Source organism: Vicugna pacos, chromosome 4, assembly GCF_048564905.1.
Source record: "Vicugna pacos chromosome 4, VicPac4, whole genome shotgun sequence".
NCBI classification, from domain to species: Eukaryota; Metazoa; Chordata; class Mammalia; order Artiodactyla; family Camelidae; genus Vicugna; species Vicugna pacos.
This window is the reverse complement of record NC_132990.1, coordinates 34,217,634-34,232,836: the sequence shown is the minus strand read 5'-3', so window position 1 is coordinate 34,232,836 and position 15,203 is coordinate 34,217,634. Positions and strand designations below refer to the sequence as shown.

Below are 15,203 nucleotides of genomic sequence, written 5' to 3'. Positions count from 1 at the left end.
TTGATGTCCAGATATGAAAATACTGGAAAACAGCCAACTAAAGAGTACACTATGATCTGCGTTAATAAGAAAGAGCTAGTGAGATGACAAATGGAGAGAGGTTTTTGCTTGCTGGAAGGATAACCAAAACCCCAGAGGCCCACCCGGTATCCAGAAGTTGAGGTCAGGAGACAGACAAGCTTTCTACTGTAATGCATCTTGGCACCTTCTGAATATTTTATCATGAACATGTATTAGCTTTTCAAAATCAGTTGAATTCAGTAACAAATTCCCTGCTCAAAACAAATCCCTTCCTCTTCTCTGCTACCCCTATATTTTGTGCTCACTTTTTTTGTTGTGTTTGAGTATGTATTCATCTCACCTACAAAACCATGAGCCACTTGAAGGCTGCAACTATGTCTCTATCAAGCTTCCATCTCCAGCATCTAGCACAGTGCCTTACACATGGTGGGAGGCTCTTTTTTAAGTGATGTCTTGAAGAGTGATGGAGATCTTTTCCTTGGAAGGATGTCTGGCCACCTGATACAGCAGCTGAGCGGGGCTGCAAGACCCTAAGAACATCTACCCACCAGCCCTGGGATTCTGCCTTGAAACATGTCTTATCCTTTAATAAAAAGGAGGGAGAGAGAGAGGCAGAGGCAGAGAGAGAGAAAGGGAGAGAGAAACTGAGACCAACAAAGATCAGACTGGACTCCAGAGCAGTGCTGCTAAGGAGAACACAGGTGGGGAAAAAATGTGATCATGTGACTGGTTAAGAAAAACATCATTCAAGATCTTCTGTGATCTAAAAAGATACACTAAGAGAAAAAGTGACTTGTCAGGAAGTCCACTGGAAGCATCCTGTTGCTATTTCTGTCCCGGTTCATGGTGGGTTTACCTAGGGCAGAGGCTACAGTTTCAACAGTTAAGCATCAACACAGGTATCTCCATTATATAGCTAATTCAGTTGATTTCATCTGAGCCCAGGGGACACGGAGCACTTCCTAAGGGCAGGGCTGGCTGACATCTTTATTAGCAATAATCTCTGCCACCTTCTGGTTATCTACAGATTTAAGACCACATAATCATCCTCTACGTCAGAGAGTGGAAGGAGAGGGGGAGGAAACAGACTAAGAGGCTCTAAATCCCTCCTAACACTTGCTTCTTCCCTATCAGCAAGATTAAGAGCAGTCAACAGCCGTCTGCATCTGCCTTCAGACCCTGCCTGCTGGGCTGGCTGGGCTGGCTGGGCTGCCCGGGCTGCCCAGGGCCCCAGGAGGAGCAGTTCGGAGGGCAATGCTGGGGACCCCAGGTCCACCGACCCAGGCCAGGACAGGGCAGGGCATGCCATCCATCTCCCAGTGGCAGTGAGCAGGCTAGGGACCATATCACACCCAGCAGGCAAATTAGGGGTCCACCCCCTGCGGCCATGCTGAAACAGACCGAAAGGAGGCGGTCTTGGGGGTACAGGTCCTGGAACACCCCCGAGAGTGAAGATGCAGCCCAAGAGGCGGGCAGCCAACACCGCAGGAGCATCTGCTCTGTGGGGGCCCGCTCGGGCTCCCAGGCCAGCATCCCGCCGTGGATCGAGGGCAACTATAACTACTACATCGAGGAGGACGAGGATGGGGAGGAGGAGGAGCAGTGGAAGGACGACCCGGCCCAGGAGGACCAGCAGCCAGAGGAGGCCACCACCGACCAGGCGGAAGGCCGCAGCGACGCACCGATCGTGTCGTCCACACTGAACGTGAACGTGGGTGGCCACAGCTACCACCTGGACTACACCGAGCTGGCCTGCTACCCCAAGACGCGCCTGGGCCGCCTGGCCACCTCCACCAGCCGCAGCCGCCAGCTGGGCCTGTGCGACGATTATGAGGCGCAGACGGACGAGTACTTCTTCGACCGCGACCCGGAGGTCTTCCAGCTCATCTACAACTTCTACGCGTCCGGGGTGCTGCTGGTGCGCGACGAGCTGTGCCCGCGCAGCTTCCTGGAGGAACTGGGCTACTGGGGCGTGCGGCTCAAGTACACCCCGCGCTGCTGCCGCATCTGCTTCGAGGAGCGGCGCGACGAGCTGAGCGAGCAGCTCAAGATCCAGCGCGAGCTGCGCGCCCAGGCGCAGGCCGAGGAGGCCGAGGAGCTCTTCCGAGACATGCGCTTCTACGGGCCACAGCGGCGCCGCCTCTGGAACCTCATGGAGAAGCCCTTCTCGTCGGTGGCCGCCAAGGCCATCGGGGTGGCCTCCAGCCTTTTCGTGCTCATCTCGGTCGTGGCGCTGGCGCTCAACACGGTGGAGGAGATGCAGCAGCACGCGGAGCAGGGCGCGGGCGGCGGCTACCCGCGGCCCTTCCTGGAGCACGTGGAGATGCTGTGCATGGCCTTCTTCACGCTCGAGTTCCTGCTGCGCCTCGCCTCCACCCCTGACCTGCGGCGCTTCGCGCGCAGCGCCCTCAACCTGGTGGACCTGGTGGCCATCCTGCCGCTCTACCTGCAGCTGCTGCTTGAGTGCTTCACGAGCGAGGACCAGCTGCGGGGCAAGGGCTCGCCGCGGGAGCACGACCTCGAGACCGTGGGCCGCGTGGGCAAGGTGGGCCAGGTGCTGCGCGTCATGCGCCTCATGCGCATCTTCCGCATCCTGAAGCTGGCGCGCCACTCCACCGGCCTGCGGGCCTTCGGCTTCACGCTGCGCCAGTGCTACCAGCAGGTGGGCTGCCTCATGCTCTTCATCACCATGGGCATCTTAACCTTCGCCGCAGCCGTGTACTCCGTGGAGCACGACGTGCGCGGCACCAACTTCACCAGCATCCCCCATGCCTGGTGGTGGGCTGCGGTGAGTACCACTGCCCGAGGACTTCCCCACCCTCTTCCCCAGCCCTTAAGGAGAAGGCCCTCCCGTTCCTGGGTTATGCCACCTACTTCGCCTTGTTCCCTGATCTTTCCCCTGCCTTGTTTAATGGCCCTTGCTTTCTCCATTCCTTCTCTGGCCTCGGCTAACAAAAACAGGGCTGGATGTTGAAAGATTAGACAGACATAATCCAGTAAGAAAGACAGAGTCCAAGAAATTTGACATGGTCCTAGGAATCTCCAAGTCTGGATTAAATCTTAATCCCCATGAAAGGCTGATTTTGAGGAGTCCTTGTTCACGAACTTCATGAGAATCTTCACCATCATCATTCTTGTTGTTACTTGTTAGTTATTGAACACCTGTTGTCCTAAGTGGTTTATAAAGCTTATCTTATTTCAGCATCACAACCATGTGAGGTGGTTATAATCACTATTTTTTTAAAGAGGAAAAGTTAGAAGTAGCTTCAAATTTTGAAGGGCAGGAAATGAGACTTGTCTCAGTAGCGTCAGTGTTAACTGAAATCCTACCGCTTCTAGCTGAATCTGAGCATCTGACACTGAAACTTGCTCTGTTGTCACTGAAATTCTTTCAGGACCCGGCTTTATTGTTCCATTTTACAGACAGAGGAATTGAGATGCAGAGTTTGAGTGTAGACACACAGCTAAAGGTACAAAGTGAGGACTGAAACCCAAGCCTGTCCGACTGCAAGAATCTATGCCCTTTCTATACTACAGCACTGCCTCTCTCAAACTGCAGTTTTCATGCATGCTTCACCTAATTTGCAGTTCATGTGTTAGTTATTTTTGTCAGTGTTTTCTTCAGTATTTGCCTGTTTATAACAATTTATGCCCTTTACTCAAATATTTGCATTTCTGATATGCTAGGCTAAATCCTTGGAAAGGCCCTGAATCCTGGAAATGCTGACTGGGCCTTCTCAGGTCAATGAATAAGCTGACGTATGTGCAGAGGAAAGAACTGGGTGTATGGTTTCCTTATTTTTTGAAAGTAGATTATTTGTAATGCCTTTAAAGGCATTAAGCAAATACAGTCTGTTTTTCCTATGTTAGAAAGCAGGTATTTTCAACATTAATACCTACAATTAGAACCCAAAGTCTGGTGTGAAGTTCTGATATGAACCTAGCCAGCGCCACTACTAATAGCGCAGTATAGTGGGATGGAAGATTTAGATTTAGGTTCTAGTCCCAGATCTGCCAATAATTAACTGTGGCCCTACATTATTAAGTGTGAAACCTCAGCCCCTTACTCCCTGTCCTCAGTTTCCTCACCTCTAAAAGGGGAGGGCAGAGAGTTCTACAATTCAGTGAGCCTTGCTTCCCTGGACAGCAGAGCCCTCCTGTGCACAATAGGATTTGGGAACTTTCTTCAGTGACAGGATGACATTAGGCTCTTCCAAACGAGCAAGCCTCGTGCTGCTCCTCTGATCATATTCCAACCCACGAAAGGTCATCCCCATAGCAGATAAACCACGTGTACCGATGGAGCTGATGGAGGATAATCTGTCCCCAGCAAGTGACATTTGCTCTGGAGGGGAGGAGAGCAGGGAGGGAAAGGAGAAAATCCACATGCTGGCAGCATCGCACCCGGTTTTAGAGTCAAGTTTCCCTGCGTCCAAATATCTTTGAAGGCTAGCGTGTGTCCGCTGCAGCTAGTGGACTCTTTGATGCTATATTTTTAACACACAATTTTTTTACCTTTTATATATTAATATACAATTTTTGATAAGAATTCTGTTGCTAATAATGGATGTTTCTTTTCAAAAATTTTTCCTGAAGTGAATACCTATTGAGCCCCTTTAATTTCTTGATCTGTTTTATGTGTAATGACAGTTAACACTCTCAAATTATCCCATTTTTATATGAACTAAAATTATTTTACTCATCATCAGTGCTTTCTTTGATTTTACAATAAAAATTGAACCACCGTTCAGTTTTTCTCTATAACAAATTTTACCAGTTACTGCTTTTACCAACGTGAGTTTTCTTTTGTGGTCACTACCTCTATCAGGCACTGCTGTCACAGAACAAAATTTGCACATTTCAACCTACTACTTGCCACAACCTTAACTTTTACCAATGGCCTTCATCCATTTTATTCTCTGAGAATTATTTATATGTAAAAATCATCACGGATTAGATGAAGGATGGATAACCTGTATTCGTTTCTAAACCAACCTATGAAAACAAAATAGCAGTTCCCCTTGAACATCTGAGGACGGCTCTCTTCCCCAGGACCACTATGTTATTAACCCAATAAACTCCTCTGTGTATTTCTGATGACTTTGCATATTGTGTTCTAAGGGCCCTTGTTTTCAATAAAGCAAAGAGAAAACAACACTGTCAAAATGATGCAGACAAAAAATATCTTGCTCCCTTATGCAGATGCAAGCTAAACAGATGCAATGTATTAGGACCAATTCTTCGTGTAACCCGCAAAAATCCATCTTCTTCATTCACTGAGTAAGCTTTTGCTGAGCACTCCCAGTGTGTTAAGTCGTATCCTAAGCACTAGGGATCCTGAGTGATTGGGGAGCGGGTGAAATTCTGTCCCTCAGGGAGTTTACATTCTAATGGAGGAAGATAATAGATAACTTCAGATACTGGTGTGTCTTGTACAGAATAACAGGTTAGAGAGAGACCTGTGTGGCAGAATCTACCTTGAATAGATTGGTCAGAGAGGCCTTCTTGGAGACGATGACACTGAGCTTTAAATCTGAATGATGAGACGGAACTCATCAAGAGAGACATGACTAAACAGACATGAGAATCTGAGAGGGAGACTCCTACAAGTAACTGCTCCAATGTTCTCCAAGCATTTTATTGAGCAGCCATCTCATAATTTTAAAAAATTTGGGGGAGTGGGTATAGCTCAGTGGTAGTGTGCATGCTTAGCATGCATGAGGTCCCAGCTTCAATCCCTGGTACCTCCATTAAAAATTTTTTTTGAACACACACCCATGATAAATGTATATTTAGTTATTCCTAAGTTTTAAAGTATTTATTCACATAATAATGATGCATGGCAAACCACCCCAAAACTCAGTGGCTTAAAATATCAAGCAATTGTTTAGCTTATGAGTTTGCAGGTCAGCAATTCAGGCTGGTTTCAACTACAAGGTTCTTCTCATTTGGGCTGGTGTCAGTCACTCACATCACAGTCTGATGGTCAGGTGGCTGGCAGCTGGGATGAAGAGGGAGACTGGATCTTTCATCCTCTAGCAGGCATATATCCATGGCAGTAGCCAAGGACGGGAGGGAGGAAGACAGAGACAGAGAGAGAGAGAGAGAGAGAGAGAGAGAGAGAGAGACAGTGCTAGCCCAATTATGCAAGCACGGATAAGCTTCTGTTCATGTCATCTGCACAACGTGCTGGCCAAAGCAAGTTACAAGGCCAAACGCAGAGTCAAAGGGCAGAGCAGGTTAGCCCACTCCCTGTAGGAAAGCACTGCACAGTTATATGGCAAAGAGCTTGGAGACAGGCAGATATAAAGAACTGGGTCCAGTAATACAGTCATCCTACTGCAGTAAGATATTACTGCTCAAATACATTAGGCACTTCAGAAAACAAACACTCACACATGGCAAATGTAAAGATGAGGTAAAGGAAAACAGGATTGATTTTTTCTTGCCCTGCTCTAGTGCTGAATCCCCTGTGGTCTATTCACGCACATTAGGGACAGATTCTCTTACCCACCCCTCCATGTGTTTCCAGCGCTTTCAGACAACCCCAGATCTGCCAAGGATCCTGTAACCTTCCTCTGTAATTCAACTCAGGGGTTTTAAGACAAATACAGTAATTTTCATTATTGTAAATTCTCCGACAGCTGCAGAACAAACCCCTGGTGGACACTCATGTCTGCAAATGCTCATGTGTTAGGATATAAGATAGACCCGTTCTACCCGTCTGTCAAATGGAGGTCATTTGTAAGCACTAATGTAATAGGAAGCATATGTAGAACACCAGCCTGTATTAGATCTGCAGTAAATAGAAGCTACCATATCTGACTAGTTGATAGTCTTTATCACATGGAAGCAATAACCTTTGCTTCCAGATTCATTTGGGGGAAAATAAAACAGCAGTGATTCCTTCTCTGCTGAGGAAAAGAGAGACTGTGAGACACACAGCAGGGTCAGCTGCTCCATCCTGGGATTGCTTCTGAGTGTTCAGATCAACAGCCTCCTGCCTGGAGCCGCTCCAGCCATGGCGGGGCTCCCCGGCTCGCCTGGATGTGGGAAATGCGTGGCCAGCTCAGCAAGAACAACTAGCTCTGTGATGGAGCTGTAATTGTCGGCCTCCGTTGTGGCTGTATTTTTAAGGAGAAAAGGGCAACTGGACTGGTCAACAGACCACTTCCTTCTGAGCTTTCCAGGACGAGGTAAAGCTACAGAAACCAAATAGGAAACTATGTCAAGAACTTATTCCTTCAAAAGCTAACCAACACTCCTCAAAAAGAAAATTTATCTCCAGCTGAGGCATCAGAGAATTGTGGCCCAGAGACTTTGCTCCTGTCTTTGTTTTCCTAATGTTTATCATTTCCTTGCAGATAGGGGGCACTTACAAGATCACTGAGATTTATTTGATTTGATCGATTGCTTCCTTGCTTTGAGAGGACCCATTTGGAAGGGCAATCAGGAAAACAGAAAACAAAAAGTGGGATTTTTTTTTTAATGGAGGCACTGAGGACTGAACTCAGGACCACAAAGCACATGCTCTACCAGTGAGCTATACCCCCCACCCCACCCCCACCCCCAAAATGAGATATTTTAAACGGAGGGAATTTGATACAGGGATATAGATACATAGGCTGGAAGAGCAATGAGGGGAAACTGAGCTAACCGAAAGATTGGTCACTGTGGGAAACAGTGTTGGCCTCAGAACTGGGGAACAAATGGGAGAAGGTAGAGTTTCTGGAAGCTAGAAGTACAGAGAAGGAGCCGCTGCGAGGCTGTGGCAGAGATCCCTAAGATGGCACCATGAGGTTGGTGCTGCATGTGCCAAAAGATGCCTGAGCTGTCCACTGTCCTTGAAGGATGATGAGAAAAACCAGCAGGAAGAGAGACCCTTACTTCCTCATTCCATCTTCTAGTCTCCCAACCGTGTCTCTCATCGGCAGAACATCACCAGGAGACAACAGGCAAGGGATTCTGGGAAATGTAGTTTGCATCGCGCCCCCCCCCCACCAACCAGCCACTGAATTACAGAAAAGAACACAGAAGGATGTGGAGTCGGGGGCTGAGAGATAACGGCTAAATGTCGCACAGAGAAGAAGGCATTACCGTTCTCCTAGCTCCTTCAGAAATAGCACAGAACCCATAAACAGGGCAAAGCCTCTTAAGCACTTGAATGACTTGGTGTGGGGGACTCCTGACTTTGGGGTGGTCCTCTCTTACCTCTTTAAACTACCCTCCTCCTGTTGGCCAACTTGAAGGGGACGTGCCAGACCTGTGGGGGGCAGGGAGAAGTACCAGGTAAGCTAAGGATGTGGAGGGCATCATCACCACTGTGTACCTTTCTAGAGGCAGATGAGTGGAGGCCTTAGCTTCTGCACACCCGCCCCTTATTGTACAAATTTACGTACACGTCAGAACTTTAACATACAGATGAGGCTGGTGGTTCTCCTCAAGGTGATCACCCATGACCTCATTCTAACAGTGCCTCCAATGATCAAAACATTCTTTGAATTCCACTGGGGAATTATCTTCAGAGCCTGTGACATGTCCATTTGCTTCTTTGTAATGGTGCTAAATCTTTACCTTTTTGAGGGCGGATTCAATATTTTTAAAGAGTCAAGACCCTTGAGTTAAAGATTGGCACCTAGAGTTAACCCTCAAGGTGGCTAAGAACACTTGTTTCAAGGTCATGCCGCTGAATCCTCCATGCAGATTATAATCCAAAAGAGGAATTCCTAAAATATTTGTAGCGACAGCAGCATGGGAGGCAAAGTATAACCTTTGAAGCTAAATCCTTTAAATGACAACATGCACTGAAGTATGTAATAATTTTAGCCAGAACATGTTAGTCTTTGCCACCTCAAATTCTTTGGGCAAACTAAGAAAAGATGTTAATTATTTTAAAAAATCAGTTTTATTCCCTGGGATCCTAATTCCTAGCTGCATGGATTGCTGGGTGCTAAGTGTTAATCTAGGCCTAGGTCATTATGCGGGAAACAGACATTCCTTGCTGAAGGAGAAATTCAAGCATAGTTATTGTAAAGTTTCAGAGAAAAACTGGATGCTTGTCCTCCTTGTAATGTGTAGCAGGCTAGGATTTGCTGATTAGTGGGTGAACTGCTGGGGAAAGATTACATTCTGGCTTTTGGGACCCAACAACTAGGGAAACTATGTAAGTTTTCAACAGAATGGTAAGTTTCCAGTTTATAGAGTAGCTGAGCCAGTCAGTTTTTTCAGGATATTAAAATGGATTGCAGACATTTTGGTCACATTTCCAAACCCAGCTCCTGCTAATGTGAGAACTCACTCTGTGAGGTCACTTGGGTCATCCTGGGGCCTTCAATTTTTAACGGTCATCCAGGGAGAAATGATTTGGCCTGTGGAACATGGAGAGAAAATTTCCATTAAGCCAAGGAATCCTGCATTCTTCTGGAGCCAAGGAGCAAGATCACTGGTTGAGTCAAATTATCCACAAAATAGACAGTGCATAAATTAGCTATGCATTTTGCACAAACTCTTCAGAATCAGTCACACAGAGTCTCCTAGCAGAAGAGATCTTTTCTCTAAAAATAGAGATCCAAGGCATACAAAAATATTTAGACCATATTATGCACATCAAATATTTAATCTTCCTCAAGCCAGTTCTCTTTGCTTTTGACTTCTCACTCAAAGTTCAGCCAAAAAAAAAAAAAAAAAGATGAAATTGGGTTGGGAGGGAAGAAAGCTGGTGTGGGGACTGAGCAAAAGTTTAAATTAGGTGCTTTGTCTCAATTATTTTCTTTTCTCTGTATCCTCCAGTCTCCCACCTTGCCCCCACACCCGTAGCCTCAGACCTTTGAGGGGCTGGGTCACACCAAAGCCTTTGCTTTGGCCTTTCATGGATGCTGCCTGTTCTAAAACTGCCCCTTCTGGTCACTCATCCTTATATCCAAATTCCCTTTAAACCTCCTTCAGGGAAAGCAGACAGACTGAACGTTCATCCAGAGTGGGAGTGACTGTATTAGTGACATATGAAAGCTGTTGCTCAGTTCCTACACCTGGACAGAGATCTGACTGTGGTTCTTTTACTTGCAACAGGGCCAGTGGCAAGAAACACACACACACACACACACACACACACACTGCAGTCTTTTTTTCCCTTTCTTTAGATTAGCCACAGTCTCATTGTATTACTGCTTCTCAGCCCACTGTGGTCCAGGAGGTGGGAAAAGGAGATTCTCTACTGGAGGCAGAGGGTCCCACCCAGCCTCCCCAACACAGCATTGGGCAGGAGCCAGGGAGGAGCATCTTTCTACAGCCCATGGGTCTAAGAAGCATAAGAACTTCACATTATCCCGCACACACTCTGCACCCGGCACTCCCCTTCCATTCCCAGAACACACCCCATGAAGTACGTACTATTATTCTTCCCACCTTTCAAAACTAAAAACTCAGGCAGAGAGAATTTAGGTGACGTTCCCAGATCTCACAGCTGGGAAGTAGATTCAGACCCACGAGGCCTAGTGCTACACCTGCTTCTTTAACCTCGCCTACGCCATCCCGCCTCTCTGAGATGCCTGCCTGTATTTTTCCACCGTGCGAAGGGGCAGCCCATCCCTTAGCAGGCCTCTCCCCAGAGGTGGAGCGGTGAGAGGTGGTGCATCTCCTGCCCCCAGAGGAACTGCAACCTTCCCCTCTTTATGGGCTGGATGGAGCTCTGGTTCTTATCAGCTCCACCAGATTTGCCCAGCTGGCCCACTTCTCCCTTTTTTTTCTAACTAATCAATCACACTTACTCTAAGTTCAAACTAACCTTTACATCAGCGAAACAAAAATGTTTACATTTGTAAGTTAAAAGCTGTCTCAGTACAGATCAACAGGGTGACTCTACATTTTATAACCATCTGCTGGAAAATTGTGTAACCACGACACAAACCAGTGAAGCCAACATTGCCCCCTGGAGTTGTGCAATGCACACTTTTCCCAACTGTGATCAACAGCCCTGTCTAAAAGGCTTCTAGTAATTTCGCCAATAGTCTGGGGACCAAAGGGAGTCTTAGTACATGAGGCATAAAAAAAAAAACGGGCCCCAGGAGGTTTTCCCAGGTTTTCTCTGGCTGCACTGCTGATAACTAGTCCCGTGGGTATCTGCGTTTTAAAACAGAAACTTGTTAACCTAAATAAATCTCTAATTGGTGGAATTTAAAGCAGTGTGACGACAGTGATGGGAAGAATTTCATGCAGGGTGAACATATTTTTGGTCGGTGATGTCTAACAAAAGTCCCTTCGCAAAATAATGAGTGTGTTTCTCCAGACATTTGCAATTAAAGCACCTTCGTATGAAAGACCTCATTTGAACTACATAACAACTCTGGGAAGTAGTACAACTGCCTCTATTTTAGGAATGAGAGAAGGACCACAGAAGAGGCTGTGCAGTGCCTTTTGTGGGCCTCATGCTGTGTTAAGTGCTTTATAATCATTTTCTTACTTAGTCTTCATGGGACTCTTAAGAGTTAGGTATTACCCTCCTGTTTTAGTTGCAGGAACCAGGGCTTAGAGACTTGGATTGGTTTGTCCAGGGTCACTCAGCTGGGACGGATTAGAGTCAAGACTCGAACCCAGGTCTGCCTGGTTCTAAGCCCAAGCTCTTCAGCACACACGTCATGTAGGCAAACCCAGGGACCCCGTCCTAAAGGTGGGTCCGGCTGAAGGGAGGCACAGATCTTCATTGATGGAGCCTATTCTATGCCAGGAACTTCCCACACGTCATCATCTGTGCTCCTCACAACAACCCTCTAAAGCAGGGATTCTCTCCCCTGAGTTGTATATAAGAAAACTGATCAGTGATCGTCAGGATTTAAGCCCAAGTCTTTCAGCTCCAAAGCTCGCGTTCCTCCCACGACACAGGTCTGGCAGGCAAACTTTCTGGTACCTCCTAAAGCTGGCTCCACGGGGAGCTGTTACACGACCCACGTTCACCCTCTGGGAGACAGACGACCCTGCCCGGCCTGGTTCTCTCCCTTTCCTCTCCTCCCTCTGGAGGCTAACAATTCCACTCTTCCTTCCTTCCCGCACAGGTGAGCATCTCCACCGTGGGCTATGGGGACGTGTACCCCGAGACCCACCTGGGCAGGCTCTTTGCCTTCCTCTGCATTGCTTTCGGGATCATCCTCAACGGGATGCCCATTTCCATCCTCTACAACAAGTTCTCCGACTACTACAGCAAGCTCAAGGCGTACGAGTACACCGCCATACGGCGGGAACGGGGCAACGTGGAGTTCATGCGGAGAGCCAGAAAGAAGATAGCTGAGTGCTTGGCTGGAAGCAACCCACAGCCCACCCCAAGGCCAAATAATTAGTATTTCTTAGGACACGTGGCTGGTTGATGCCATGGACTTCAAGACTTCAATCCGCCTTCCTTTTATATTATCAGCTTTGGCAGGGAAAGGACCCATGAAGCAGACACACACACAAGAGGCATTCAGTTCACAAAGGTCTACCTCTGAAAATGTTCGTTTTGGCCCAAACTCAGACTGCCTCATATTACTCTTTAACCAACGGCGTTGTGTACGATTCTGGCCTCCCCAGTGACACTGATATGGCAAACTCCTTACGAGGAGCAACCCCTCAGATTTCTTTTGTAGCTTCTCATGGCTTCTCAATAAATATTCTGGGACTTGAGTTGACTTGAGAAGAATTCGTTTGATTGAAAGAAAAGAACATTCTGAATTGTCCAGAGGGAGGGAGTGTTGCAGCAGAAACTGTATGAGCTTTGGAATTAGACCCATCTCAGTCAGAAGCCCAGGTCTAGCAGCTGTACGATTTGGGGGCAAGTTACTTTGATTGTCTGATCCTCAGTTTCTTGATAAATGAAGATTTTAAAAGCCTTCCTTATAATATGAGCATAGGGATTGGAGATAACACTTGTGAATGCTCAATAAATGGTAGCCATTAAAATTGTTTGAGTAGGTATCATGTGGTAGACTGTTGACTGGTGGTTCTCAGCTGAGGGAGATTTTGTCCACCCCCTCCCCCTTGCCCCAGGACATTTGGCAATGTCTAGAGATGGCCCTGATTGTCACCACTGTGACAGAGGACGAGAGGGGCTACTGGCACTGGTAGGTAGAGGCCTGGGATTCTGCAAAACACGCACAGGACAGCCCGATCACAAAGAATTATCTGACCCCAGTTGTCAATAGCGCCAAAGTTGAGCACCCCTGGTCTAGACTTGAACTGGGTGCCCTTGGACTTGACACGCTCAGGGTGTTCACTCCCCTCTCCTGACAGGAGCCTCCCATATCTTCACCTCTCAGAGCCTCCTGTCCCTCTCTTTTCCATGAAAAACAAAACAAATCAAAAGACACTGCCTTTTGGACAAATGTTCTGGGCTAAGCAAAAGGAATTAAATGGACATGGCCCTCGGCTTTGGGCACCATCTGCGGGTTAGAAAACCAATTCCTACAGAGCACAGGTCCTTTCTCTCCCTGACCCCTTCTCCTCTTAATTCCTTCCTCCTTCCTTAGGACTATTAGAAATTGAAGTCCTGGGAATTAAAGGCACTTTCGAACTGAACAAACAGAGATTGCCCCTGTAACTAGGGGCTTGCCATTCTGACCACCAAATTTCTCTCAGGGCATGAGTGAATCTACCCTTGTGTCCCAAAAGGTGTCCCTAATTAAGGTATCAGATTCCTTTCTTATTTAGGAAGAAATAGGCTCAGAGAAGGTAAGTAATCGGGCAAGTTCAGACAACCAGGAAATGGTGGGGTTGGGCTTAAGCCCAGGTCTGCCTGATCCCCACGGCTCCTGACGGAAGTCTAGACTTCTGGTTCTCAGACTGCATCAGCAGCAACTCGAGGGCCTGTTAAGCAGTCTGCCAGGCCCCAGCCCCAGACTGTCTGATTCTGGAGGTCCATGGTGGGCCCACAGCTTTGCATTTCTACCAGGTGCCAGGTGATGCTGATGCCACTGGTCCAGGGAGCACATCTGGAGGACCAGGGGTCTAACTCACTCACTCTGACCCCTCCCACAAGGAGCTGTGAGTATGAAAGTCGGGTGCACCTGGCAAAATTAGATCTAGATCTGCTTCCCTCCGAGTCCTGAGCATCCTTAATGTCACTATAAGTGACCTGGGATCTAAACGATGGACAGAAGCCCTACTATTGGAAGGCCACTAGATAAAACAGAATGCCCAGGAAAATTTGAATTTCAGATAAACAACAAATATTTTTTAGTAGAAGTATATTCCAAACATTGCATGGTATATACCTCTACTGAAAACTTATATATTGCTTACCTGCAATTCAAATTTAACTGGGCATCCTGTAGCTTTATTTGCTAAATCAATCTGGCAACCCAGTATTATTGATTTTGAGAGACAGAGGTTCCTCAAGTCCTAAAACCCCACCCAAACATCAGGCCCCTCAGCCAAGGGGGACCTCCCTCCCTTCTTGCCAAGAAAAGAGGGAGGAACTTCAAATCAGGCTCGTCTCCAGGAATAAGCATGAAAACAGAGTCACAGCGTGCAGGAGGGCGGGAGCCCAGCTTACAGAAACACCTGACACGCTCAGAGCAGCAGCCACCCCTTCCCACCTACTTCTAACCTTCTGGCTCGTTCTGAGTCTCCCTGGGAGGGGTTTGTTGATGACATGTACCTTTCTGGGCTGTTGAGGGCACAGGGAACAGAAAGGGCCAGTGTCCATCACCCCTCCCTCTGCTCAAGGCCCAGAGAAAATGACTGTGACCTCCCGATCAGAAGAACCTCCCCAAGAGAGGGGTGGGGACGAGCGGAGGGAAGGGTCAGGGAGGTCTTGGGGAGGAAGATGAACTTTTCCAAGACCCTGGGAGGAGATGTGGTCAATGGCAGTGGCCCCCTCCTCCCCGTCTCACTGGCCCCACCTGCTCAGACAGCTGTGCTCTGCCTCCCAAGAGAGTGAGACTGACCAAGTTAAAAAGAAGTAACATTTCATGAGCCCCGCTGTGCACCAGGCACAGAACCAACATTATTTCACTCAATCCTTCAACAGCCCTAGGAAGCCAGTTTCGAGGTGGTCACTAACAGAGGCTTAGCCACAGGTCTTGGGAGCCGGGTTCAGAATCCAGCGCTGCCATTCACTCTGAGGTTGAACCACATAAAATTGCTGCTTTCATCCAAAACCGACGAACACTGGCAGTTGCATATGGTATAACCTAAGAGTTGCGTGGTCACTTAAT

General features: G+C 47.7%; 1 protein-coding gene across 1 annotated transcript; it reads left to right on the top strand.

Moving 5' to 3' along the window:
- Positions 1-1,408: 1,408 nt before the first annotated feature.
- On the top strand, positions 1,409-12,350 carry KCNV2 (potassium voltage-gated channel modifier subfamily V member 2). The gene is made up of 2 exons (XM_006208162.1): positions 1,409-2,809; positions 12,069-12,350. Exons 1-2 carry the CDS (start codon positions 1,409-1,411, stop codon positions 12,348-12,350), a joined length of 1,683 nt encoding a protein of 560 aa, XP_006208224.1.
- Positions 12,351-15,203: the final 2,853 nt, after the last annotated feature.